Below are 22,665 nucleotides of genomic sequence, written 5' to 3'. Positions count from 1 at the left end.
TGGCTCCCAAACCTTCGACTTCCTTTCAGAAGGCTGCTCCCCCTCCTAAGGGGTCGAGACCCAAGGCTGTCAAAGCTAAGAAACCTGAATTTGACCCTGAGGCCTTTGCAGATATCCTGATGAAGAAGATATCTGCAAGTTGTTTATTATGATTACAAACAAAGAATTGATCATGAGAGTTCTTGTCTCCTTCACTTAATGTTAATGCAATTAAGGAGTCATTTAACTGTATTTTCCCATCTCTGTGAATGGAGGGCACAGCATTAAAATTGTTAGATATATAAGTAGGAATAGGTTTGTTAAAGGTAAGCGGGTTAAATTCTTCATAGTCACTACAATCTTCATTATAAGTTGTAAATAATTCTTCATTTGCATTCTCAGGTAAGTCTACTTTGATGAGGAGGGCGCTTAGGAGGAGGGGAATTGTCATTCCTTTTTGCAGTCGAACCACTTCTGCAATAGGAGTGAAAACTAGACTCAAATTTGATAATAAAAGTTTAACTGATGTCTATAATATGGCTCATGAATTTACAAATCAGGTTGGACAGCAGCAGACCTAGAAGGCTGAAGCCAGGCAATCGGGTTCTAGGCTCAAATGGCCTTCATCGGTTAATTCAGGTCAATCGCATCCTCTCACTAGTATCCCATACTTAAATTTATATAGCCTCTACAGTAATCATCTTATATTATTTATATAGCCCGACCTGTCAGAAATTCTTAAGACGCAGTTCCTCATGGTAAGGGGTGAACAATTATATCAAAAGGAAACGAGTGTGATATAAAAATTCTACCCATTAGCTGAGGTAGGCACAATTATACCGCCATTGACAGGAACCCTCCAGTTAAATGTCGAGCGATAGGATCTCGGTGGGATAGGCGGAAGGGAGCGGCTAAGAGGTAGCCTAGATTGACGTAGTATGTTAAACTCAAAGTTAGAAAAAGTTAGGCTAGTTAGGCTACTTTTCGGCTCTTTGGTATGTAAGGCAAATCTAGTTAACACCTCACCTTACAACATTAATTACCTTTGGCATATAAGTATCTAGTCCTTATAAGGTTTAGGCTCACTTTACACATAGTTTAGGATTATATGATAATGTACTTCTCGAAATTTATCTATTCTCAAACTTTTACGATTATAACTACTGCAGTCCGCACCGCTCATTGTTTACGTTTTACTGCCATGCTTGTGACGTCATCTGTCTGAATCCGCTGCTATCCAAGACGTTTTTATATAAAAACAGAATATTAAACCTTTACCCTTTCTCCACTAGTTTCAATGTTTGATTCTGTAATAATAACATTTGAAGAATTTCACTGTTGGAAGGTTCCTGGGTTGTGCCGGTGGAATATTGTCATCATCGCTAGTTTCGCTGAGATTATGCACATCTGCTGATACTACGACTTTTTTGGACATTTTAATTAATTGATTAAGTCGTTGTCCCTCGTGACAATAATTAGGGGAGGGTTGTAGTAATGGTGAGGTGTAACAGGTGTTGCCTGTGTCCTGTCAACTTCAAATATGGCGGTTTTAGTTCTTGTCAACTCGCATGTCTCTGGTTGCTCCGCCCGATGGGCGTGGTTTGTGCTCGCTTACGGCTGTCTGGGGGAGGAGCCAGGGGTGTGTCATAGCAAAACCAGTGGGTCTGAAAGGCTGAAGCCTCTCTCTCTAGAACTCACAATCTCATTTTTTAAGGCCCTTTTTGATAAAGGCCTAGCTGCTAGTACTATTACTACGACTAAATCCGCCTTAAAGAAAATATTTCAATTGGGATTTAACATTAATTTAACATTAATTTAACAGATTCGTATTTTTCCTTTATTCCTAAAGCTTGTGGTCGTCTTAGACCAACAACCCGTCCTAAAACGGTTTCTTGGTTTTTAAATGACGTACTAAGATTAGCTTCAGACACAAACAATGAATCTTGCTCTTATTTGACTCTTCTTAGGAAGATGCTGTTTTTAATTAGCCTAGCTTCAGGAGCTAGAATCTCTGAACTTTCAGCCCTTTCTAGAGAGTCGAATCGTGGATTTCATCCCATCAGGAGAGGTTCTACTTTCTCCAGACCAAACCTTTTTAGCCAAGAACGAAGATCCTCAAAATAGGTGGTCTCCCTGGAAGATCATACCTCTTCCGGAAGATCCTTCCTTATGTCCGGTAGTTACCTTAAAAGCTTACCTTGAAAGGACTTCTCAAAGATCTTCAGGTCTCCTTTTTGTTAGAGAGAATGGTGGAACCATCTCCTTGAATGGTATTAGACAACAAATTCTTTATTTTATTAAACAAGCCAACCCGGATTCAATTCCCCAGGTCCATGATATCCGTGCTGTAGCCACCTCAGTTAATTACTTTCAACATATGAATTTTGATGAAATTAAGAAATATACGGGCTGGAAATCTCCAAGAGTTTTTAAACGTCACTACCTTAAGTCCTTAGAGGCTCTTAAATTTTCTGCTGTCGCTGCAGGGAACATTGTTTCTCCAGAGTCAGCTTAGTATTATGTTATTTAAGTTGTAATTTGTGATTTAGTTTGCTTGCCCTACCGATTGGTATACCTCTCACCTACCTGCCTCGCTTGTATTCCCTGCCTTTCTACCTTGTTGACTGGGTTTGGGTTGCTTCACAAACCACTCCTGTCTTTGTACATACCATCCTTGTTCAATTTTTCACCACTATTTGTTAATTTAGGTGATGGTTTTTTAGTTAGATTGTTAAGCAATATCTTAAGCTACACTGTTTTGTATACTTTACTTAACATATACAGATTTAAATAATTTGTTATATTATTTGGATAAGTAAAAAGCATAACATTTGACTTTTTATATTTAACAAGCTTTTATGGCCAATTCTCTGCTACTATTTCACTGGGCGACACAGGTCGATCCCAGAAAAGGGATTTTGACAAGGGAAAAATCTATTTCTGGGTGAAGATCTGTGTCGCCCAGTGAACCCTTCCCTCTTTTTTCCCACCCTAGGCTGGCCAAAGCTTGGGTGCTATTTCGGGATGAAGGTTCTGGGTAGAAGTAGTAGTAGCGGAGAAGGACCATTGTAACGGCACCCCTTAGGTAGAGGGGTTTTGGGAGAGGAGAGATCTATTTGGGTTAAGCATCTGTGGTAGTGGCTTCCACTCGCTCTAGATGACATACCGACATCCTATGAGGATGATCGCTCCAGAGGTAGTAACTCTGGCATCCTATTAGCTGTATAGCTTTTTTTCTGGTATATCTAGCAAATATTTATACCTAGAAATGTGTGCTATATGGGACATTTCACTGGGCGACACAGGTCTTCACCCAGAAATAGATTTTTCCCTTGTCAAAATCCCTTATCTTTGAGTCCATTACTGTATATACTCCATCATGTGTTATAATGTTAATCATTACGACACAATACCTGGCTAAAAAGACCAACTAGAAGAGAATTCTTTGATATCAGTTTGGTCACCATGGCGCTCTGGTGAACCATGGAAGGTAACTCCTTGAGGATGAAACAAGCGACTGCGCTATCAAAAAAGTACTTTAAGCTCAATTCTTCACATTCTTCATGTAACTGACAAAATGTCCTTAATAAATATAATACTGATGTCATTTCATTTTCTAAAACAAGTTTAATTTTTAGTAAACATGAAAACATCTTAATTTTTAATTAGTCTTTTTGGAAATCGGGCTAGGACAATTTTGTGTTTACTAAAAAATAAACTAGTTTAAGAAATGAACTGACATTTTTGTATTCACTGAGAACATATGGAGTAACTCCAAAGTTTAAGACACCAGGCAATTTACATATGAAAATGATAACACCAAAGGTAATACCAGCATCAGGAGTATGGAAGGCAACTCACTACCTTCACACCTGGGCTTTAGAATACTACCTGCAGGCCATATGAAATCATGGTGGGCCAGATGTGGCCCTCAGGACATAGTTTGAAGGCCCCTGTGCTAAAGCTAAACTAAATGGCAAAAGAAACTGTTATACTGAATTATAAACCCACCCATCCACAACCAAAGACTGTGATACAAAAACATCCAAAGGTGCAACAGCCATGTTACAGCCAATCACAAGAAGCACAAACAGTACTGTACTATGTTTACATGGTGCAACAACTATGTTACAGCCAATCACAAGAAGCACAAACAGTACTGTACTATGTTTACATAATAAGTTTGAAAAGAAAGGGAGGGAGAGGTTAAACACAATGATAATAGCTACTGTACTTACCCCTGTCCAATGATAGTGCTGATTTGTCATATTCAGGTTCATATTCCACTCTAACTTCTTCAACTTCTGGTCTTTGCTTCTTTGAATCTGGAGAACATGACCGAGAATGAGCTCTTCTCTTTTCTCCTTGTCTATCTTCCGTATCAGATGGCTCCTGCATTGGTTCAATCAACTCTTCCTTTATATCAATTTCCTCAATCTTCATAGAACCATCATACCCATTTCCAAGTTCTTCCTTAACCTCTGCAAAAAAAATAAAAAAATAAAAAATTAAATAAAATCAAGGTGAGAGAAAAAAAAAAGTATCAACACTTGGATACTGATAAAAAGAACTAGATACAAGATTCATGTTGTGTGGTTGAAGGATATTACAAATAAAGTCACAGATGAGCCTAGAATATATGAGAGAGGGAGAGAGAGAGAGAGAGAGAGAGAGAGAGAGAGAGAGAGTTAGTTACATGAGCCCAGAATATATGTGAGAGAGAGACCCTTGCTTCAAATCCTCCCTTTGGTCTCTCTTCTTTAGCTATCAAATGTCTTCAACTAATTTAACTTATGCACATACAGTAGAATCCAGGACCCTGACACTACTCCGTTCCAGAAGAAGCATCGAGATCTGAATAAATTTTTTCCCTAAGAAATAACTGAAAACAGAATAATCCATTCTCGACCACCAGTTATTATCCTAACCTTGCCTTTTTATACAAAACATCACATAAATTACAATTAAATGAGTTCAGAATTAAATAACATACCTTATTACTCGCACTGTTTTTATTTTTAAATGTATACTGTGTCAAAAACTGCCCTACGTCCAATGCGGCTGTACAGAGTGCTGTAGGCTAGGCTAGGCGCTGTACTGTACTGGGTAGGCACAAAAATTGTTGCTAATAATAAAACATTGAAAAATAACAATTTTTGAAAGTAAATTGTATTTTTCCTAACTATACAAACCCGAGGTCCTTTACATTAGGAGATACTTTCAGGCGTAGGCTGGAAAACGGCCGTTGAACTTCAACAAGGTGGTTAGGCAGTTACTGTCCGGGAGGCGGAGCACCGCCTGCCCGGATGTAAACATTCCAATTGCCTTTCGCCCATGTACAGATTGAGGGGTGGCATGAGGGTGGGCATAACTGTAAAGGACCTCGGGTTTGTATAGTTAGGAAAAAATACAATTTACTTTCAAAATTGTTATTTGTTCCGACACAATATACAAACCCTCGGTCCTTTACATTAGGAGACTTACTGATTGGAGGAGGAATCTGAAAAAGTCTCTCTGAACTGACTAGAGTTCACCACCTTGTCTTCCCTTCCTGGTCGTAAGAGCGAGGAAGGAAAATATCACCTCTGACAAAAGATCGGGTTGTAAGAAAACGCAAGATCTATGTCAGACTTGTGGGACCCTTTGCATGAAAGAGGAAACGTCAGTTCATGCGAAGTAGGCTAGGAAGAAATGACGTCGGATGACAATAAGGCAAATACAAGCATTGGGTTTGTCTCAAAGTCATTTACTCTTTCCTCCCCTTGCAAGAGAAAGGAGTGGGGTTGCTTCTATTAACCTGAAAGGAAATAGAACGGAAGCTCAAGTTATGTGCTTACCTGCCTTGATCGCCCGGTCCAGCTTGTAACGGCGCGTCCGCTCCCTGCCCGTGGGAAGAGAGCTTAGGATAGGGAGAAGGAAAAGAGGCCAGTCACTCAACAAACATCTCCCCAATCCTTACCGCATAACATAGGCGAGATGCAACCTGTCCCGTTAGGGGAGCTGGATAAGCTACACAACTTGTTGAGCAGCCACCACAGGACCCAAGGAAAAAGTGTCCAAGGACTTATGTGCAACATCCCGGAGGTAGAAGGAAGTGAAGGTAGTCTGTCGGGACCACACACCTGCCTTCAGTACCTGTGGTACCGACATATTCTTCCGAATGCGAGGATGGACCAATGCTGCGGACCTCGTGAGCTCTCGGACGGCGTGCGGTGTCGTCTTCTCCTGCAGCAGAGTACGCTCTCCTTATTGTCTCACGAAGCCAAAAAGAGATGGTGTTCTTGGACACTTCTTTCTTGGTCGAGCCGGTGCTAACGAAGAGTCGCCGACACTCAGGCCGGAGGTGCCGAGTCTTCTTCAGATAGCGCCGCAGCACCCTAACAGGACACAGTAGCATCTCGTCTGGATCATTATCTACAGAAGTCCTCTAGGGAGGTGATCGTGAAGGACTCGAACCGTGCGTCAGGGACCGAAGGATTCTGAGTCTTCGCTACAAAATCCGGGATGAAATCGAAGCGTAACTGATCCCCATCCCCTTGAGTGTTTTACATCAAAGGAAAGTCCATGAAGTTCGCCAACTCTCTTCGCGACGCCAGGGCAAGCAAGAAAACGGTCTTGAGGGTCAGATCCTGTCTGACGACTCTCTTAAAGGCTCGTAAGGTGCACGAGTCAGGCTCCTTAGAACGAGAGTCACATCCCACGCAGGGGCCTGAGGTCCCTGGGTGGGCAAGACCGTTCAAGCTTCTCATGAGTAGAGAAATCTCGAAAGAGGAAGAGATGTCTACTCCTTTCAGCCGCAAGACTAGGCCGAGTGCGGCGCGGTAGCCTTTACTGCTGAAATGGAGAGAAGCTTCTCTCGGCGAAGGAAGACGAGGAAGTCCGCGACCTGCTGAACAGTAGCTCTGACCGGAGAGATACCCTTCGACGACACCAAACCACAGAAGACGGACCACTTTCCCTGGTATACCGCTGCGGAGGATCTTCTGAGGTATCCTGCCATCTCTGTTGCTGCGCGGCGTGAAAAGCCTCTCGCTCGCAAGAGATGGTGGATAACCTCAGCCGTGAAAACACAGGGAATGCACTGCCAGGTGGAACCGCTGTGCGTGAGGTTGACGCAGAAGGTTGGGCCAGGGGAATCTCTCTCGGTGCCTCGGAGAGGAGAGCTAGCAGGTCCGGGTACCAATTGGCCTGTGGCCATTTGGGTGCCACCAGAGTCATTCTGAGATTCGGGTGATCATCACCGGCTGATTACCCGGCAATCAGACAGAATGGAGGAAAGGCGACGCGGTCGAGGTTGTCCCCGGATGTTGAAAGCGTCCTCCGCGACCGCCCATGGGTCCGCACGACCGAACAGAAGACCTGAAGTTTTCTGTTGTGCCGGGTGGCGAACAGATCTATCACTGGACGCCCCCCACAGGTCGAACAGCCTTTCCGCTACTTCCTGATGGAGGGACCATTCGGTCCCTACCACCTGGTCTGGCGGCTGAGCTTGTCCGCCACTACATTCCTCTTGCCTGGAATGTATCTGGCTGACAGCTCTACCGAGTGAGCTACTGCCCACTCGTGCACCTGCATTGCCAACTGATGAAGCTGATGGGACACCAGTCCCCCCTGCTTGTTGACATATGCCACTACCGTGGTATTGTCGCTCATCAACACCACGGAGTGTCCCATCACTCGATCCTGGAACTCCTGGAGAGCCAGGAAGGCCGCTTGAGCTCCAGAATATTGATGTGAAGGTGCTTGTCGTCTCGGTGCCACACTCCCGAAGTCAGCAACTCCTCCAGGTGTGCGCCCCATCCCTCGGTCGATGCGTCCAAAAACAGAAGCATGTCCGGAGGGGGAGTATGCAGGGATACTCCTATTAAGAGGTTCCTGTCGTCCAACCACCAGTGGAGGTCCTTTCTCACTTCCTCGGAAAGAGGAATGAGGAAGGACTGGGGTCTCGGGACTGGGACCAGAGCTCCTTTAGTCTCCACTGGAGAGACCGCAAGTGAAGACCAAGTGAGGAACTAGCTTTTCTAATGACGACAGGTGACCGATGACGACTTGCCATTGCCGAGCTTGTTGCTCCTGTCGAGACAGGAACAACTGTGCTGCCTCCTTGAACTTGCTGGATCCCCGAGAGTCCGAGGGAAAGACTTTTGCTGCCACCGTGTCTATCAGCATGCCCAGGTATTTCGTCCTCTGCTTGGGGTGAGATCTGACTTCTCCAGATTTACCACGATCCCTAGATCCTGGCAAAACTCGAGAGACGATCCCTGTCCTGTAGCAACTGCGAGCGAGAGCTCGCCAGACTAGCCAGTCGTCGAGATACCTCAGAAGACGTATCCCGTGCGAAGTGGGCCCAAGCTGACACGAGAGAACACTCGTGAACACCTGGGAGCGGTCGAGAGCCCAAACAAAGTGCCCTGAATTGGAAGACCGACTCCCGAGGATCTAAGCGGAGGTACTTGCGCGAGGGACGGATGGATGGGTATTTGAAAAATACGCATCCTTCAAGTCCACCGTAAGCATGAAGTCGTTCTCCTGATGGAGGCCAGCACCGATCGTGCTGTTTCCATCGTGAACCGAGTCTGGCGAAGAAACGGTTCAAAGGAGAGAGGTCTATGACTGGTCTCCATCCCCTGATGCCTTCTCTTTTGAGAAAGATCCGGCTGTAAAAGCCTGGAGACTGGTCCGACACGACTTCTACAGCATTCTTGCTCAGCATGGCTTGCACTTCTTGCTGTAGTGCGATGTCCTTCAACGAACCTGAAAGATAAGTTTGGAGATGGACCGGAGTGTAGGTGAGGGGAGGCCGAGACTCAAGGGTAGGAGATATCCTCCCGAAGAACATCCACTATCCAGGTCTCGCTCCATGTCGCTGCACGTTGCCCAATGGCTCGACAGGCACCCCCACCTTTGGCAGCTTCTGGGGAACGCCGCCCCTAGCGTTTCCCCTTCTTCTTCTTACCCTTGCCCCTCTACCGGATTGGAAAGGGGCTGAAAAGGACGGAGTAACCCCCTTTTCGAGGAAGAAGAAGGCTGGGTGTTTCCTCGGGACCCCTTCAAGACTGGGACTTCTTAGGGGCCGAGGAAGGGCCAGCCTGGCCAAGACCTGGCTGCAGTGGAACGAAAGACCCGGAGGTCTTAACCACTGCCTGGTGGACAAGCCGGTCGTTCTCATCGGCACGGCATTTGTCTACCGCGGCATCCACCAACTCTCTAGGGAAGAGAGGAGGAACCCAGCAACGGTCCATTCCGCAGAGCGATTGCCGACTGGGGACCTACAGACTTGGCAAAGCGAGAGAGAACGCGTCTCTTCGCTTTAACACCAAGTTTGCCCACAGGTTTGCAGTCTGGTGGGCAAGGTAGAAATAGCCCTACCTCCAGACTGGCACAGTCTCCCAAAAGCAGAGTCCTCCCCAGGTGCGATAGGCGCCTGAGGAAGCGGCTACCTTTCGATACTGTGAAGGACCACAGATCGAGCCAGGAGACTGCCTGAAAGGCCGCCATGGCGGTGGCTTCCAGGGTTGCAGCTTCTTGCTGGGAGAGAGAAAACATTCTCTGCCGACAATTGCTGCAACGAAATGTTGTGGTGTAGAATAGATAGGGAAATTAAATAGAAAAGAGAGAGAGAGAGAGAGAGATAGAAAGAGAAAAAGTTAAGAGAGAGAAGGAGAGAGAAATAAGAGTAAAGAGAGAGGCAAAGAACACAGTGATAACGGCCAAATGCTTTTGTGTCGTGTTATCAGTACGCAAGATGTTTACATTGCAGTATATCGTGTTTAAGCCATAAAAACAGTCGTAAAAATGGGAAATAATGGCCTCATGATTGAAGCCAAGCAAAACATGAGTCAGCACAGTCTAAATGCTTACAACAGCTGATTCTATAGTCCCGCCTTCTCCGGAAGGTGTTTTCGTGGAAGTTCCAGGAATTTGGGGTTGACCCAAGTGATATACTTCTTCAACCTCCAATCAATTATGTGTGGGAGGGGTCTTTCCCACACCCTCCTAAGATCACCTCCTATCAAGTCCTCTAAGGAGAGATTTGAATCACACCCACTACAGTCCTTCCAATCAGCTACTTGAAGGGGAGGCCTTGCTGATTAATCCTTCCAATAAGGCTAGAAGGAGGTGGAGATTTACAGATAGCAAGTTTCTGAGGGTTCAACGAGTGAGAGACCGACGAGGAGACCAGAGTCAGAACTGTGTCCTTCAAGGAGAGTACTTCTCCCAATCGCTTCCGTGTTCCCCATATAGACTGATTCAAGAGTGATTCGTTTCTATCATTGTAACTTGTTAATTTTGTACTGATCTTTATAATATTAAGTACGAATTAAAGTGAAGAAATTACCGATCTCGTCTCTATACGCCTTTCTGAGAGATATCAATATTTAAAAGGAATAAATATACAAAGATAGCACATCATCCGCGAAGCGTCTGAAGGACACCTCGAAAGAAACCAAGGTAAGAAGAGAAAGACTAAAATCTATGCAAACATATAACGAAGGACGTAAAAAAATAAAAGAGAAATAATAAAAACATTACAATTGGTGGCAGCTAAAGTGGATCCAGAAGGCGAGACGAAACAAACGAACATTAATGAAATTATCAGTGCAATTATTTAAGTTACAGTGAAACGAAATTCTACAAAACGAACTTAGATTTTTTTACGACGACGAACAAAATATATCAGAAGAAATAAAAATACTCCAACGAATAGCAGCTTACAACAAGAACGTCGAGTGTGAATAAAACAGTTTAGTGCGTCCCAAGCCAAAACATTTTGAACTGTTACCGTCAACAAATTGAGCAAGACGCCGACAGCGATAATAAGCCCAGTGTTAGCGACATTGCATCGAGTGATTGAAGAAAAACAACGTACAAACTTTCAACAAGATTCCGGCGGAAAACCACAGCGAAAAACAACGCAGACATAGTGATCCGACAGCGAAAACATTCACCGCCGAATGAACAACATTTAGCGATATCACGATATCAACAACACAACACAGTAAGGAATTTACTATCCACTCTCTCTCTTAATAAATAAGTGAAGATAAATTTTTTTTTAGCATCTTGCTATAAGATTGAAAATTAAGAAAACTCTCTAGTGAATAAAATTCTTTTTGCATAAATACCAGCATTACTCTCTCTATGATAAATTAATTATTTAGTAAATAATTTAGATAGGGAATTAGCTATTTTTTACTCGGTTGGTGATGATTATTTGAGAAGTTATATATGTAATTTTGTGTACTTATTATAATGAATTTTAATGATATGATGCCCAATTTCATATAAGAATTTATTTTGAGTATTGAAAAAGGTTTTAATTGTGCACTTGAACTCAATAGAGAATTTAATTTTTTTTTTGTGTGACAATTTGACAAATTGTTTTTAATCTTGGTACAATATAACGAAAATATTTTTTGATTGATGTACTCTGAGTGAAAATTTTTTTGTGTGTGGACATGCAACGAGTATTTGATGAATTACTGAACACTGTTAGACATTCACATTACGATTTAAGACCGTCGACAATTAGACGGTCGAATTTCAAGACTAAATTCCCACTCCGCTGTAGTGCAAGGAAATACTAACAATAATAACACAAATAACCAGAACCAAAATAGTGTTAATCATTCTAATACTAAACAATAATAATAATAGTAACAATACTAATAATACTCATTTTATTACAATTTTTAATATGAACCAGGCGGCCGTCATAACAACCGCCACACGCTTCTGTGGACAGGTGGATGATTCCAATCCTGACAAAGCAGACTCAAGCCTATACTGTAAATCATTGGCTAGCAGATGCAGATAGTCGTATAATTTCAGGGGAATAACAGATGAAAGAGCTAAGATAAATGAAGCCTTGTTGCTCGTCAGCTCAGAACATGGAGACGCACATAAAACTTTGAATTCCACAAGTTTTAGCAAACTTAATAACTATGTAGAATTTAAAGAAATTTGTTTATCACTCTGGGACCAGTAAATCAGACTGACGGTTTATATAACCTAACTAGATTTCTTAACCCACAATATAAAACAATTGCTAATTTGTACGCATAGCGTGGAGAATGCAATAGAGAAAATAAGCGAAGATTTAGAGAAGACAGGTATTACTATAGGAGACAAGGATCAGTTTGGGGCTAGTGCCCAGAAATTAGTTGAGCTACGGCATGTATTAAATTACCTGTCATTTGGAACCATATATAATATTCTTGGAGAAGAGGAAAAGAAAGCTTTCAGAAAAATAAAACTTGATCCCAGAAAAACAAGCCTTCAAACATTGAAGACAATGAGAGAAGAAATCCAAAGGAAAGAGATAAATCTATCCAAGGAATTCATGGGAACAACAGAAGCACAAAATGAAAGGAAAGTCAGAAATAATAATCCTAATTTTAAACTGAATAATAAATTCTATGATAATTCCAGACAAGCAGGAAATAGACCAAATACCTTCCAAGGGAAATATGCCCAAAATACTAAAAAGAAAATGGAATCCAGATCAAAGGGAAAGAAACAATCTAACAAAGAGTGGACCACACAAACCTTATAGATATGGTCAAAACTCAAACACAAACACTTCAACCCAAGTGAACTATTCCGCTCAAGGGGCGAGACCCAAGACAGCCTGCGAAAACTGCGGGTATACAAATCATTTTACAAATGAGTGTAGAAAACCTAGAATCTGCACGGTTTGTAAGAAAATAGGACATTTAACAAAGAATTGCTGGTTTAAAACACAAGAAGGAAATAAAGAAATAGTTGAATTAAGTAGTAACCGCTCAGCATCAAATAAGTCTTCAAATCAATGACAATTTATCCCTACACAGAATACCACAAGAAAGTCCCTTCAAGAAGATAAATTAAGAGAAGAATTAGCAAATAGGAGAAGTGAAGGTTCATCCGCACTATCCATATTGCAGAGTAAAAAGTAGTATTTTCCATGGATGAAGAAGAAATAATCAGAAAGGATTTACCTATCATTAAAATTCCAATACAGAATAAATTATGTACTGTCCTTATGGATTCAGGTAGTACTGTAAGCATAATAGATAAACACACATTAACAAGTTACTTAGGCGTTAAAGAAACGCTAATTCAGGGTCAAAGCAAGATAATAAAAGGAGTAGCAGGTAAACAGATAAAAAGTTTAGGCAATGTGAACTTAGAAATAGACCTTTCGTCACATAAAACTGTTGAAAGTTTTATAGTTCTAGAAGACAGGTTCTTTCCCGCACAGGTGTTGTTCTCATATAAATTAATGAAGAAATGTGGAATTATACTGAATTGCCGAGAAGGAAGGATTAACGTTACACAAGATAATAAAAAGAGCGTATGCTTTACGCTTTGAAGAAGAAAAGTTTCACCCAAATCTGATCAATTTGTCTGAGACGACTTCAACAAGCGACAAAGACATACAGAAAATAACTTATCATCAAGAGAACAATCAAATTAAAATGAATGGTAACGGAAAGGAGGAATTTCCAAAATTACAGACTAGAAAGATAAGACGTGCACATCCAGAAATTATACCCTCCAACAAAAGAAGTGACCCAGAAATAAATAAAGGTGATCTCCAGTGTTCTGAATATGACAAGGAACAAGACATTTATGAGGATAATTATGCAGAGATAAATACAGAACATTATAGCAATGTAGTAATCAGCTATGATAATGAAGGGAAATTAGTAAATGAGGTACTGTTGTTAAAAGAAAATAAATAAAGTAGATATAAATGATATAATAGCAGTAACTGAAGAAACTAGTATAGATGCAGAACATTGTTACTTTGCAGAAACAAAAGATGAGGAAGTATGTTGTGTAAGCACTGCTGATGATAATAAAGTACAATTAATACTAAACAGACAGGTAATTTTGCATCCAAAGTGTTTAACAAAAATACATCTAAGGGGAAAAGAAGAGATAGGAGTTAAAGATGTTCTTTTACTAAATGAAGAGTTACCAGAATTTGTCAGAATGGATAATTCTTTAGTCCACATGAAGGGTGATACTTGTGAAGTTTATGTCCAGAACTACTCAGATAACAAACTAACACTTTATGCAGGCATTATCTTTTGTAAAGGAATACCTATTAACAATCCATTACTAACATTAGAAGAAGAAGCATTTTTCTCTGTAACTGGTCAAAGATCTGAAGTAAGCAAAGAAGTGAATAAAACAGATTTTCCAGAAAACAAAGTTAAATCAATTCAGGTATTAGAAAAATACAGAGATGTAATAGCTATAGAAGGAGATAAATTAGGTAGAACAAATTTCCTAAGGCCTAAAATTTTATTAGATGATGGAACAAAACCATTCTTTATTCCTGATTACAGATCACCAATAAGCCAAAGACCCATACTTGAAAATTTTATAGAAGAAATGAAGAAATATGGGGTAGTTATTCCTTTTAAAGCTCCATATAATTCTCCATTACTACTTGTTCCAAAGAAAGATGGAAATTGGAGTCTTGTGATAGATTATAGAAAGTTAAATTCCAACACCATCCCGATAGAATGCCAATGCCAGTGATTCAAGATATGTTAGCTCAGTTAGGAGGTGCAAGGATATTTTCATCTTTAGATTTACTTAGTGGATACTGGCAAGTACCATTAGATGAGGAATCGAAACCATACACAGCCTTGAGCACACATAAAGAACACTTGCAATTTGAAGTCATGCCATTCGGACTCACTTCGGCACCTTTAACATTTGTTAGATTAATGCTTCAGATACTGGAGGATATAGAAAATGTTGCAATTTACTTAGATGATGTTATCATTTTTAGCAAAGATTTAGAAGGTCATCTCAAAACTTTAGAAATAGTCCGGGAAAGATTAAGAAAGGCAGGATTAAAAATAAAATTAAAGAAATGTCAGTTCTCAATGAAATCCTTGGAATACTTAGGACATGTAATTAGTGAAGATGGTCTGCAATGCAAGCAGGCAAGATAAAAGCAATAGTTGAATATCCAGCTCCTACCAATTTGAAAGCATTGAGAAGATTCCTAGGAATGGTAGGCTACTATAGACCTTTCATTAAAGGCTTTGCTACAATAGCCAAACCATTAACAGAATTAACAAAGAAAGATGTCAAATATGAATGGAATAAAGAACAAGAGACAGCTTTCCAAACACTAAAGAGTAAAATGACCAGGAATCCCGTACTAGTCTACCCAGATTTCTCGAAGGACTTTTACTTAGCCTGTGATGCATCAAGTACCGGGCTAGGGGCTGTATTATTACAAAGGACAAAACAAGAATGAGAGCAGTATATTATGCCAGTAGAGTTTTGAATGCTGCAGAGAAAAATTATAGCACAATAGAAAGAGAATGTTTAGCATTATACTGGGGTCTAAGGAAATTTAGACACATAATTTTAGGACATAAAGTCAATGTACTTACTGATCACAAACCAATTTGTGATTTGTTTAAGAAGAGAACTTTTACAAATAACATGAAGTTCAATAGATGGTTCATTAGTGTGTTAGAATTTGCACCAGAATTCAGATATATCCCAGGAAAATTTAATACACTAGCAGATGCACTATCCAGAGCCCAAGAAGAAACAGAGAAATGTATTACCACTAATACTTTTTGTTTTAGCTGTCAAGTGGTAGATTTAGATTTGGAAAGAGTACAAATACAACAAGGAATGGATACAGAAATCAGGCATATAATAGGACAACTAATGACAGATGAATCTTTAAAACCTGATTTTGTTTTAATCAATGGATTATTGTATAAAAGACCAACAGAGAAGAATGGTTATTCTCGACTATACATCCCAAAACACTAATCAGAGAAGTTTTAGAACTAACACACTCATACAAGTTAGCAGGACATCCAGGAATCAAAAAGACAACTAGAATCCTAACCAGAAACTATTTTTGGCCCCATTGTAGTGAGGATGCCAAGAACTTTGTACAAAATTGTGTAGTTTGTAATCGACATAAAGGTAACGTAAAATCCAAAAGCTCCTCTTGAAAAATACCCATCGGAGTTGAATCCATTTCAGGTCGTATCTATGGACTTTTTAGGTCCATTTCCAACAACTGTTAGGGGAATAAACAAATATTAGTCTTTTTAGACTATCTAACAAGATATGTAGAGATCGTACCAGTAAGAAATAGAGATGCAATTACAGTAGCAGAAGCTCTTAAATCTAGAATTATTACGAGACATTCATGTCCCCAAGTTCTTCTTTCTGATAACGCAGCAGAATTTACTAGTGAACTTTTAAGAAAATTATGTGAATTTTATGAGATAAATAAATGTCAAATCACAGCATATAAACCAAGTTCAAATGGAGCAGTAGAAAGAACGAATCGTAAGATAAAGGATATCCTGAAAACTTTAGTTAAACCTAATACAGAAGACTGGGATTTAGCTTTGGAAGACGTACAGTTTACTATAAACAATACTGTAAATGAGACAGTAGGAGAATCACCACACTACTTGTTATACGGATACGAGAAGAGACTACCAAATACGTTACTAGATGATGCAACACCACTATATTGCCTGGAAAACTAGACGTACATATGAAACGATCAAACAGACGAGGACTAGACTTAAGGAAGCTCAGAGTGTCCAAGCAAAGTACTATGACAAAAATACAGCTAAACCAAAAATTGTAGTAGGTGCTCAGGTATATGTTCAGAATCATGTTCCAGAAGGTCCTAATGTAAAAGTATCCGCAAAGTTCCAAGGTCCTTATAGAGTATTAGAAGTGTTGAAGTTAAATAAGCTAAAGATCATAAGTGAGAGTGATCTAAAGGAAAGAATTGTTCATACCAATCATGTAAAGGTAATAAAAACAGACTCTTGGTCCAATAAGAGAATAGTTGAATTATTGAAAGAAGTTGAACAGGAACCAATAAATAACAAATACAATTTAAGAAAAGATAAATTTATGTAAAGTGTTGAACTATTAGGTATAAACAATGTGTAGGCATTAAAATACCTCATGTATACAGAATATCTGATAAGGCTTATTCTTACAGATACAAACATGCGGTTCTTCTTGGTTATCATAACACTTCTTTATGTGTCATCTGAGGTGGTGATCCGGAAGGGTGCACTACTAGAGAAAAAGGATCTGTGAAATTAATAAAGGACTTGGGCATAGTGAGTATTGACATTACATCAGTGCTTATCAATGAAATGACATTGAAAGATGTCCAAAGGGAATTAAAATCATTAATTAGAAAAGTGAAAATAACAGTGTTTTACCATTGTTGGAAAAACTAGATAATGACATAGGAAGTGTGTTAAATACAAGATCCAAACGATCCTCTTACCTTTTATAGGAACAGCACTTAATCAATTATTTGGAGTCATACAGACTCTAATGTAGAAAAAGAAAGTGCCCGTATAGACAAACTGGAGAAATGGGCAGCAACAAGAGGCATTGTGTTAAATAAAATTATAAGCTCTCAAAACTTAAACAGTGATGAATTGAAAAAAATAAAGGAATTTATTAATCAAGTGAACACAAATATTACCAAAGAGATTAAGATAATAACAGATGAACAACATTTAAGTACATTTATGAACAATGTTAGAATTGTATTGCAAGACCATAAAGATCTATTAAATGCCATTTTGTTAGCCTATAAAGGAATATTAAGTCCAACATTAATAAACCCAAGAGAATTAGAGGCATAATTAGTGATTTTTTGGTAGAAGGACATTATACCCTATGGTAAAGGATATAATGGTCTATTATAATTTGATAACCACCAAGGTAGTTAAGAATAAGATCCTTCTAATTCTACCTTTTAATCAAAAAGAGGCAGATGTACTGATGTCCATACATCCTTTTCCCATGTTGATAAAGGAAAACGTAATTATCTCAAATGTCAACCACATCAATTTTGCATTAGAAGAACATGGACTAATGATGTCATTTATTACTGATGCTCAATTAAGAGATTGTATACTTTTGAAAGATAAAGAGTATATTTGCAACCTTGACAACCTGTATGAAACTACTAATACCTATCCTTGTGTTCAAGAAATAATTGAAAACAAGAATCAAGAGACAGTACTGTGTACACAATTATCCAAACATGATTTTGTTTCCATTATAGTAGAACAGTCAGTTTTGTGTTTTCACTAAGTTCAGTAACAGCAACTATTAATTGCCATAATGTAAGTACTGAAATTAATTTCAATAATGTCCATGCTTTTGATAAGACTTGCAAGTTAGTTATTCCTAATAAATTATATTATGAACCTCATGTCTTCACAGAAATCACAATCCATAAAAATAAGCCCTACATGAACTACTCTAGTGAAGTTAAAGAATTTAAACTGTCTCAGTTAGAGTTAAAACAAATAAATGAGTTGGCTTTAGTAGATGAATTTTTCTATTACAAAGAAAATGTTTCACCAATTCTGTCTCTGTTCAATTTGGTCATAATCATTATTGTAATAATAGTGTTTGCAATTTTGGTCAAATGTGTGGTAATTTCAAATATTGAGCAGATTATAACAGAAATAAAGAGGACCAATGAAGAGTAAAATGGTCTTTTACACATAATTTGCTACTGAATTCTTTATGTATTATTATTGGCATTGTGTGTTAAAACAATTAACCATTTTACAGTACTGTATAACAATTCATTATATGTATATATATGTATGTATATGTATCTCTTTTGATTCATGATATAATATATGTGAATTTTCTACCATATATTCTTAATTGATTTTTGCATTAGTGCATTGACACAGTTTGTGCAATTTAAATATTTTTGAGAATTGACTTGATGGGAAATCATATAAATACTTTATTTTGTTTGTGATTTTGCAATCATCCATTGAAATATATTCTTTTGTCACACTGAGGGCAGTGTGAGGTAGCGTGACCAGTGATGTTGTGGTGTAGAATAGATAGGGAAATTAAATAGAAAAGAGAGAGAGAGAGAGAGAAGAAAAAGTTAAGAGAGAGAAGAGAGAAATAAGAGTAAAGAGAGAGGCAAAGAACACAGTGATAACGGCCAAATGCTTTTGTGTATCGTGTTATCAGTACGCAAGATGTTTACATTGCAGTATATCGTGTTTAAGCCATAAAAACAGTCGTAAAAATGGGAAATAATGGCCTCATGATTGAAGCCAAGCAAAACATGAGTCAGCACAGTCTAAATGCTTACAACAGCTGATTCTATAGTCCCGCCTTCTCCGGAAGGTGTTTTAAGTGGAAGTTCCAGGAATTTGGGGGTTGACCCAAGTGATATACTTCTTCAACCTCCAATCAATTATGTGTGGGAGGGGTCTTTCCCACACCCTCCTAAGATCACCTCCTATCAAGTCCTCTAAGGAGAGATTTGAATCACACCCACTACAGTCCTTCCAATCAGCTACTTGAAGGGGAGGCCTTGCTGATTAATCCTTCAATAAGGCTAGAAGGAGGTGGAGATTTTACAGATAGCAAGTTTCCTGAGGGTTCAACGAGTGAGAGACCGACGAGGAGACCAGAGTCAGAACTGTGTCCTTCAAGGAGAGTACTTCTCCCAATCGCTCGTGTTCCCCATATAGACTGATTCAAGAGTGATTCGTTTCTATCATTGTAACTTGTTAATTTTGTACTGATCTTTATAATATTAAGTACTAATTAAAGTGAAGAAATTACCGATCTCGTCTCTATACGCCTTTCTGAGAGATATCAATATTTAAAAGGAATAAATATACAAAGATAGCACATCATCATCACGTCTGAAGGACACCTCGAAAGAAACCAAGGTAAGAAGAAAAGACTAAAATCTATGCAAACATATAACGAAGGGCGTAAAAATAAAAGAGAAATAATAAAAACATTACAGAAAGACCCGGATCCAGACGAGTCAGGTCCGTCAACCTGTTTAGTCAGCAACGCTCCTTCTATTGGAGAGTAAAAGCGCTTCTGGCGAGGTAGAGGGGGAGGAAGAAGCTTCTCCATAGCGGCTCGATCGAAGGGAACTGTCTTGCCCAGACACAAGACCGTTCACCTGATCGAGTACCCCCTCGGCAAGCGTGGACCACGGCAGCCCCACGAAGCCTTGGGTTCCTTCTTAGGACCCCAGAAGGATTCGGAGGCGCCAAGGACAATCCACAGACGGCCGTGGTCCCTTCCCCCGAGGTCATTGTGCCGACAAATCAGCGCTATAACCTCCGAAAAAGTCCTCTGTATTTGAGGTGTCCGCATCCTGAGGCAGAGGACCTTCAAGTCCTTCCAGGTGCGGTCCTCCCAACTACTCTCCCGCAGGGGGGAGAACCTCGGCAGACCCCTGAGGATCTTCCTGAACTACACGGGCATAGGACCTGGTCGAGCCAAGGACCGAGCCAGGAACATACCCCATGCAGTTGAACTCTGAGGAGAACACTCCCCAGAGTTCCTCCTCTCGACTCACGCCCTTTGGAGGAGACTGAAGGAGCGGAGGGGACAGGGGAGGAAGATCGGGCGCTCCCACTGCCCTTACTGGCAGAACCAGTAGAGGCAGCAGGCGAGGCGGTCACCAACCAGCGGTGATGACGGGCCCTCAGGTCGAGGAGAACGCTTCATCCCAGGTGAAACGGTCTCCCAGGAGAGCGGAGGCGGCTCGCGCGAGCCGAGCCGCGCGTTCGCCTCCCCTGAGCCAGTCTGGCGGCGTGGGGCGCGGCCTGGGACTGGGAGGAGTTGAGCAGCGGCTGGCTGGCGCGAGCTTGCGCTGTCCTCTCTGACGCGCGCCCAGACTTCTTCGAGGCGAAGCCTCTCAGGAAGACTGAGCAGGGGACTTCTTCCCTGTTTCTCCATGCACTTTCGCCTCGGGGCTGAAGCATTATCGGGAACCTGACCTGGCACTGGATGGAGTGCCAGCAGGAAGAAGAAGGGGCACCTGCATGCCCCGGCTCTTTCTCTCGCCCCACGCCCTGGTCTGTATGGCGAGAAGTGTCCACCGTAACAGACTCAGTATCCTGGTCTCCTTGAGACCCGGGTACTCGAGCAACTTCGCGAACGAGAGTCCGGGTCTCGCTGGCCTTAGAAGCAGGAGGTTTCTTAGGCGCAGCGGGAGAATATGCCGACCTTGGTCTGCACACCCCTGGTTCCCGCTGCCCCTGGCCGGAGGCCGGAACAGCGGTTCCCTGATCCGAAGATCGGGAAGAACCAACGAGAGAACCCACTGCCTTCTGTGTGGAAGGAGACAGACCCTTAGAAATCTCAGTACGAGGTTTCTTAGGGAGAGAGACAGACTTCTTCTTCTTGACGCGAAGCCTTGGAAGAGGAAGAGGAAGAAGCAGCAGACGATTAGCAGCGGCGATGAAGACGAAGATGAAGATGACGATTTACCTTCCTAGACCTCTTCTTCTTCTTCTTCTTCACCATCTGCTTCAGGAAAGCAGTCAGATCACCAATCCAAGAAAAGCGAAGAAGACGCGGACTCAGGAACAGCAGGAACAGGAACAGCGGGGAGGGGCCACAACAGCAGAAGGTGCAACCGGGCAGAGACGGCGGAGCTCGGACCAGCAATTGCCTGGGCAGCGAGCCGCGTGGTCGTGTTCCAGGAACCGGCGTGGGCGGGGCCAGGGATGCAGCGCCGCCCCCCGCATGCAGATCTGGTACGGGCGCGCCAAGGTCGCTGGAAAGGGAACTGAGGCAGACGAAGGGCGGGCTGGAGAGACAGACGAGGAACCGTATCAAGGCCAGGCCATGTTCAGCAACGGGGCAGCAACAGTCACATACGGATGCGATGACGTCACCATGTAGGAGGGGCCAGTCTTGCGAGAATGGTGCCAGAAAGCCAGGTGGCAGGGAACAGCGTGCTGGCCAGCGGATGACGCCGATACCTGGGTGTCCAGATGCGGCAACTGAAATCGCATCTGGACAAACCGCGAAAAGGTGACAGTCGTGGTAGTGGCTGTTGCTGCCGTATGGGTCGTGACTGGAGGGGGCCATGGGAGCCAAACCTTCCAGAGCCGAGCCAGGTAGGCCCGGGTGCAGCCAGGGTGAACTTGGTATCATCGTCTGGCTTTGTTCGAGCCCGGTACCTGAAGCAAAAGTCGGGTTAATAAAAAGAAGCCTCCACCCGCTCCGGCGGGAAAACTCCCCTCCGAACGGGAAGAGACTTCGAGATGAAGCCGCGGTCCAACTCTCCCCGTGCCCTTCCACAAACGAAGAAACGTAAGAGGAAGGGAGGGGGAATCCTCACCAAGGGAGAGGGAGCAAGAAGAGGAAGTTCGCTGGGAGGTAGAAACGAACCCGAAACATCGGCCCAACGGGTCGTCGGGGCGTATTTCCCTCGGACGACTCCTGGTAGGCTTTAATTTCTGACGGTAAGATCTCCTCCCTTCGAACTTGCCCCATTGCTCGGAGGACCACAAACAACACTCATTACAAGTAGAGTCGCGTGAACACACCCGCCCCCTGCAAGATGTGCAGAGAGCGTGTGGGTCCACATCGACTCTAGATCTAAAGGAATTACACTTTTTTCCTCCCACCCCAGGACATACACGCTGGGGATGGGAGGATTTAGATGATTTATCCATAATACAAAAATGAAAAAAGGAAAATTCCCACCAAGAATGATGAAGAAAAAAATGCAGTCAGGCAGAGAGCGAAGAACAACGTCCGTGCGCTACGACGGCCGAAAGCAAATTGGAATGTTTACATCCGGGCAGGCGGTGCTCCCGCCTCCCGGACAGTAACTGCCTAACCACCTTG

The 22,665-nt window shown here is 41.8% G+C and overlaps 2 protein-coding genes across 7 annotated transcripts in view; one reads left to right on the top strand and one right to left on the bottom strand.

Annotated features, from left to right (window-relative positions):
- LOC136845041 (tigger transposable element-derived protein 1-like) overlaps positions 1-22,665 on the top strand; it is a 289,897-nt gene that overhangs the window by 83,668 nt on the left and 183,564 nt on the right. The gene's annotated exons all lie outside the window — the stretch shown is intronic.
- The window catches only part of LOC136845042 (piggyBac transposable element-derived protein 3-like), an 85,859-nt gene that overhangs the window by 25,689 nt on the left and 37,505 nt on the right, over positions 1-22,665 (bottom strand). For all 6 annotated transcript variants that reach the window (XM_067114774.1, XM_067114771.1, XM_067114770.1 and 3 more), the window contains one exon: positions 4,218-4,460. In XM_067114774.1, coding sequence (XP_066970875.1) covers positions 4,218-4,460 — 243 coding nt within the window. The remainder of the gene's footprint in view (positions 1-4,217; positions 4,461-22,665) is intronic.

The sequence above is a fragment of the Macrobrachium rosenbergii genome, chromosome 13 (genome assembly GCF_040412425.1).
Source record: "Macrobrachium rosenbergii isolate ZJJX-2024 chromosome 13, ASM4041242v1, whole genome shotgun sequence".
In the NCBI taxonomy this organism is placed as follows: domain Eukaryota; kingdom Metazoa; phylum Arthropoda; class Malacostraca; order Decapoda; family Palaemonidae; genus Macrobrachium; species Macrobrachium rosenbergii.
This window is presented reverse-complemented; position numbering and strand designations above follow the sequence as displayed.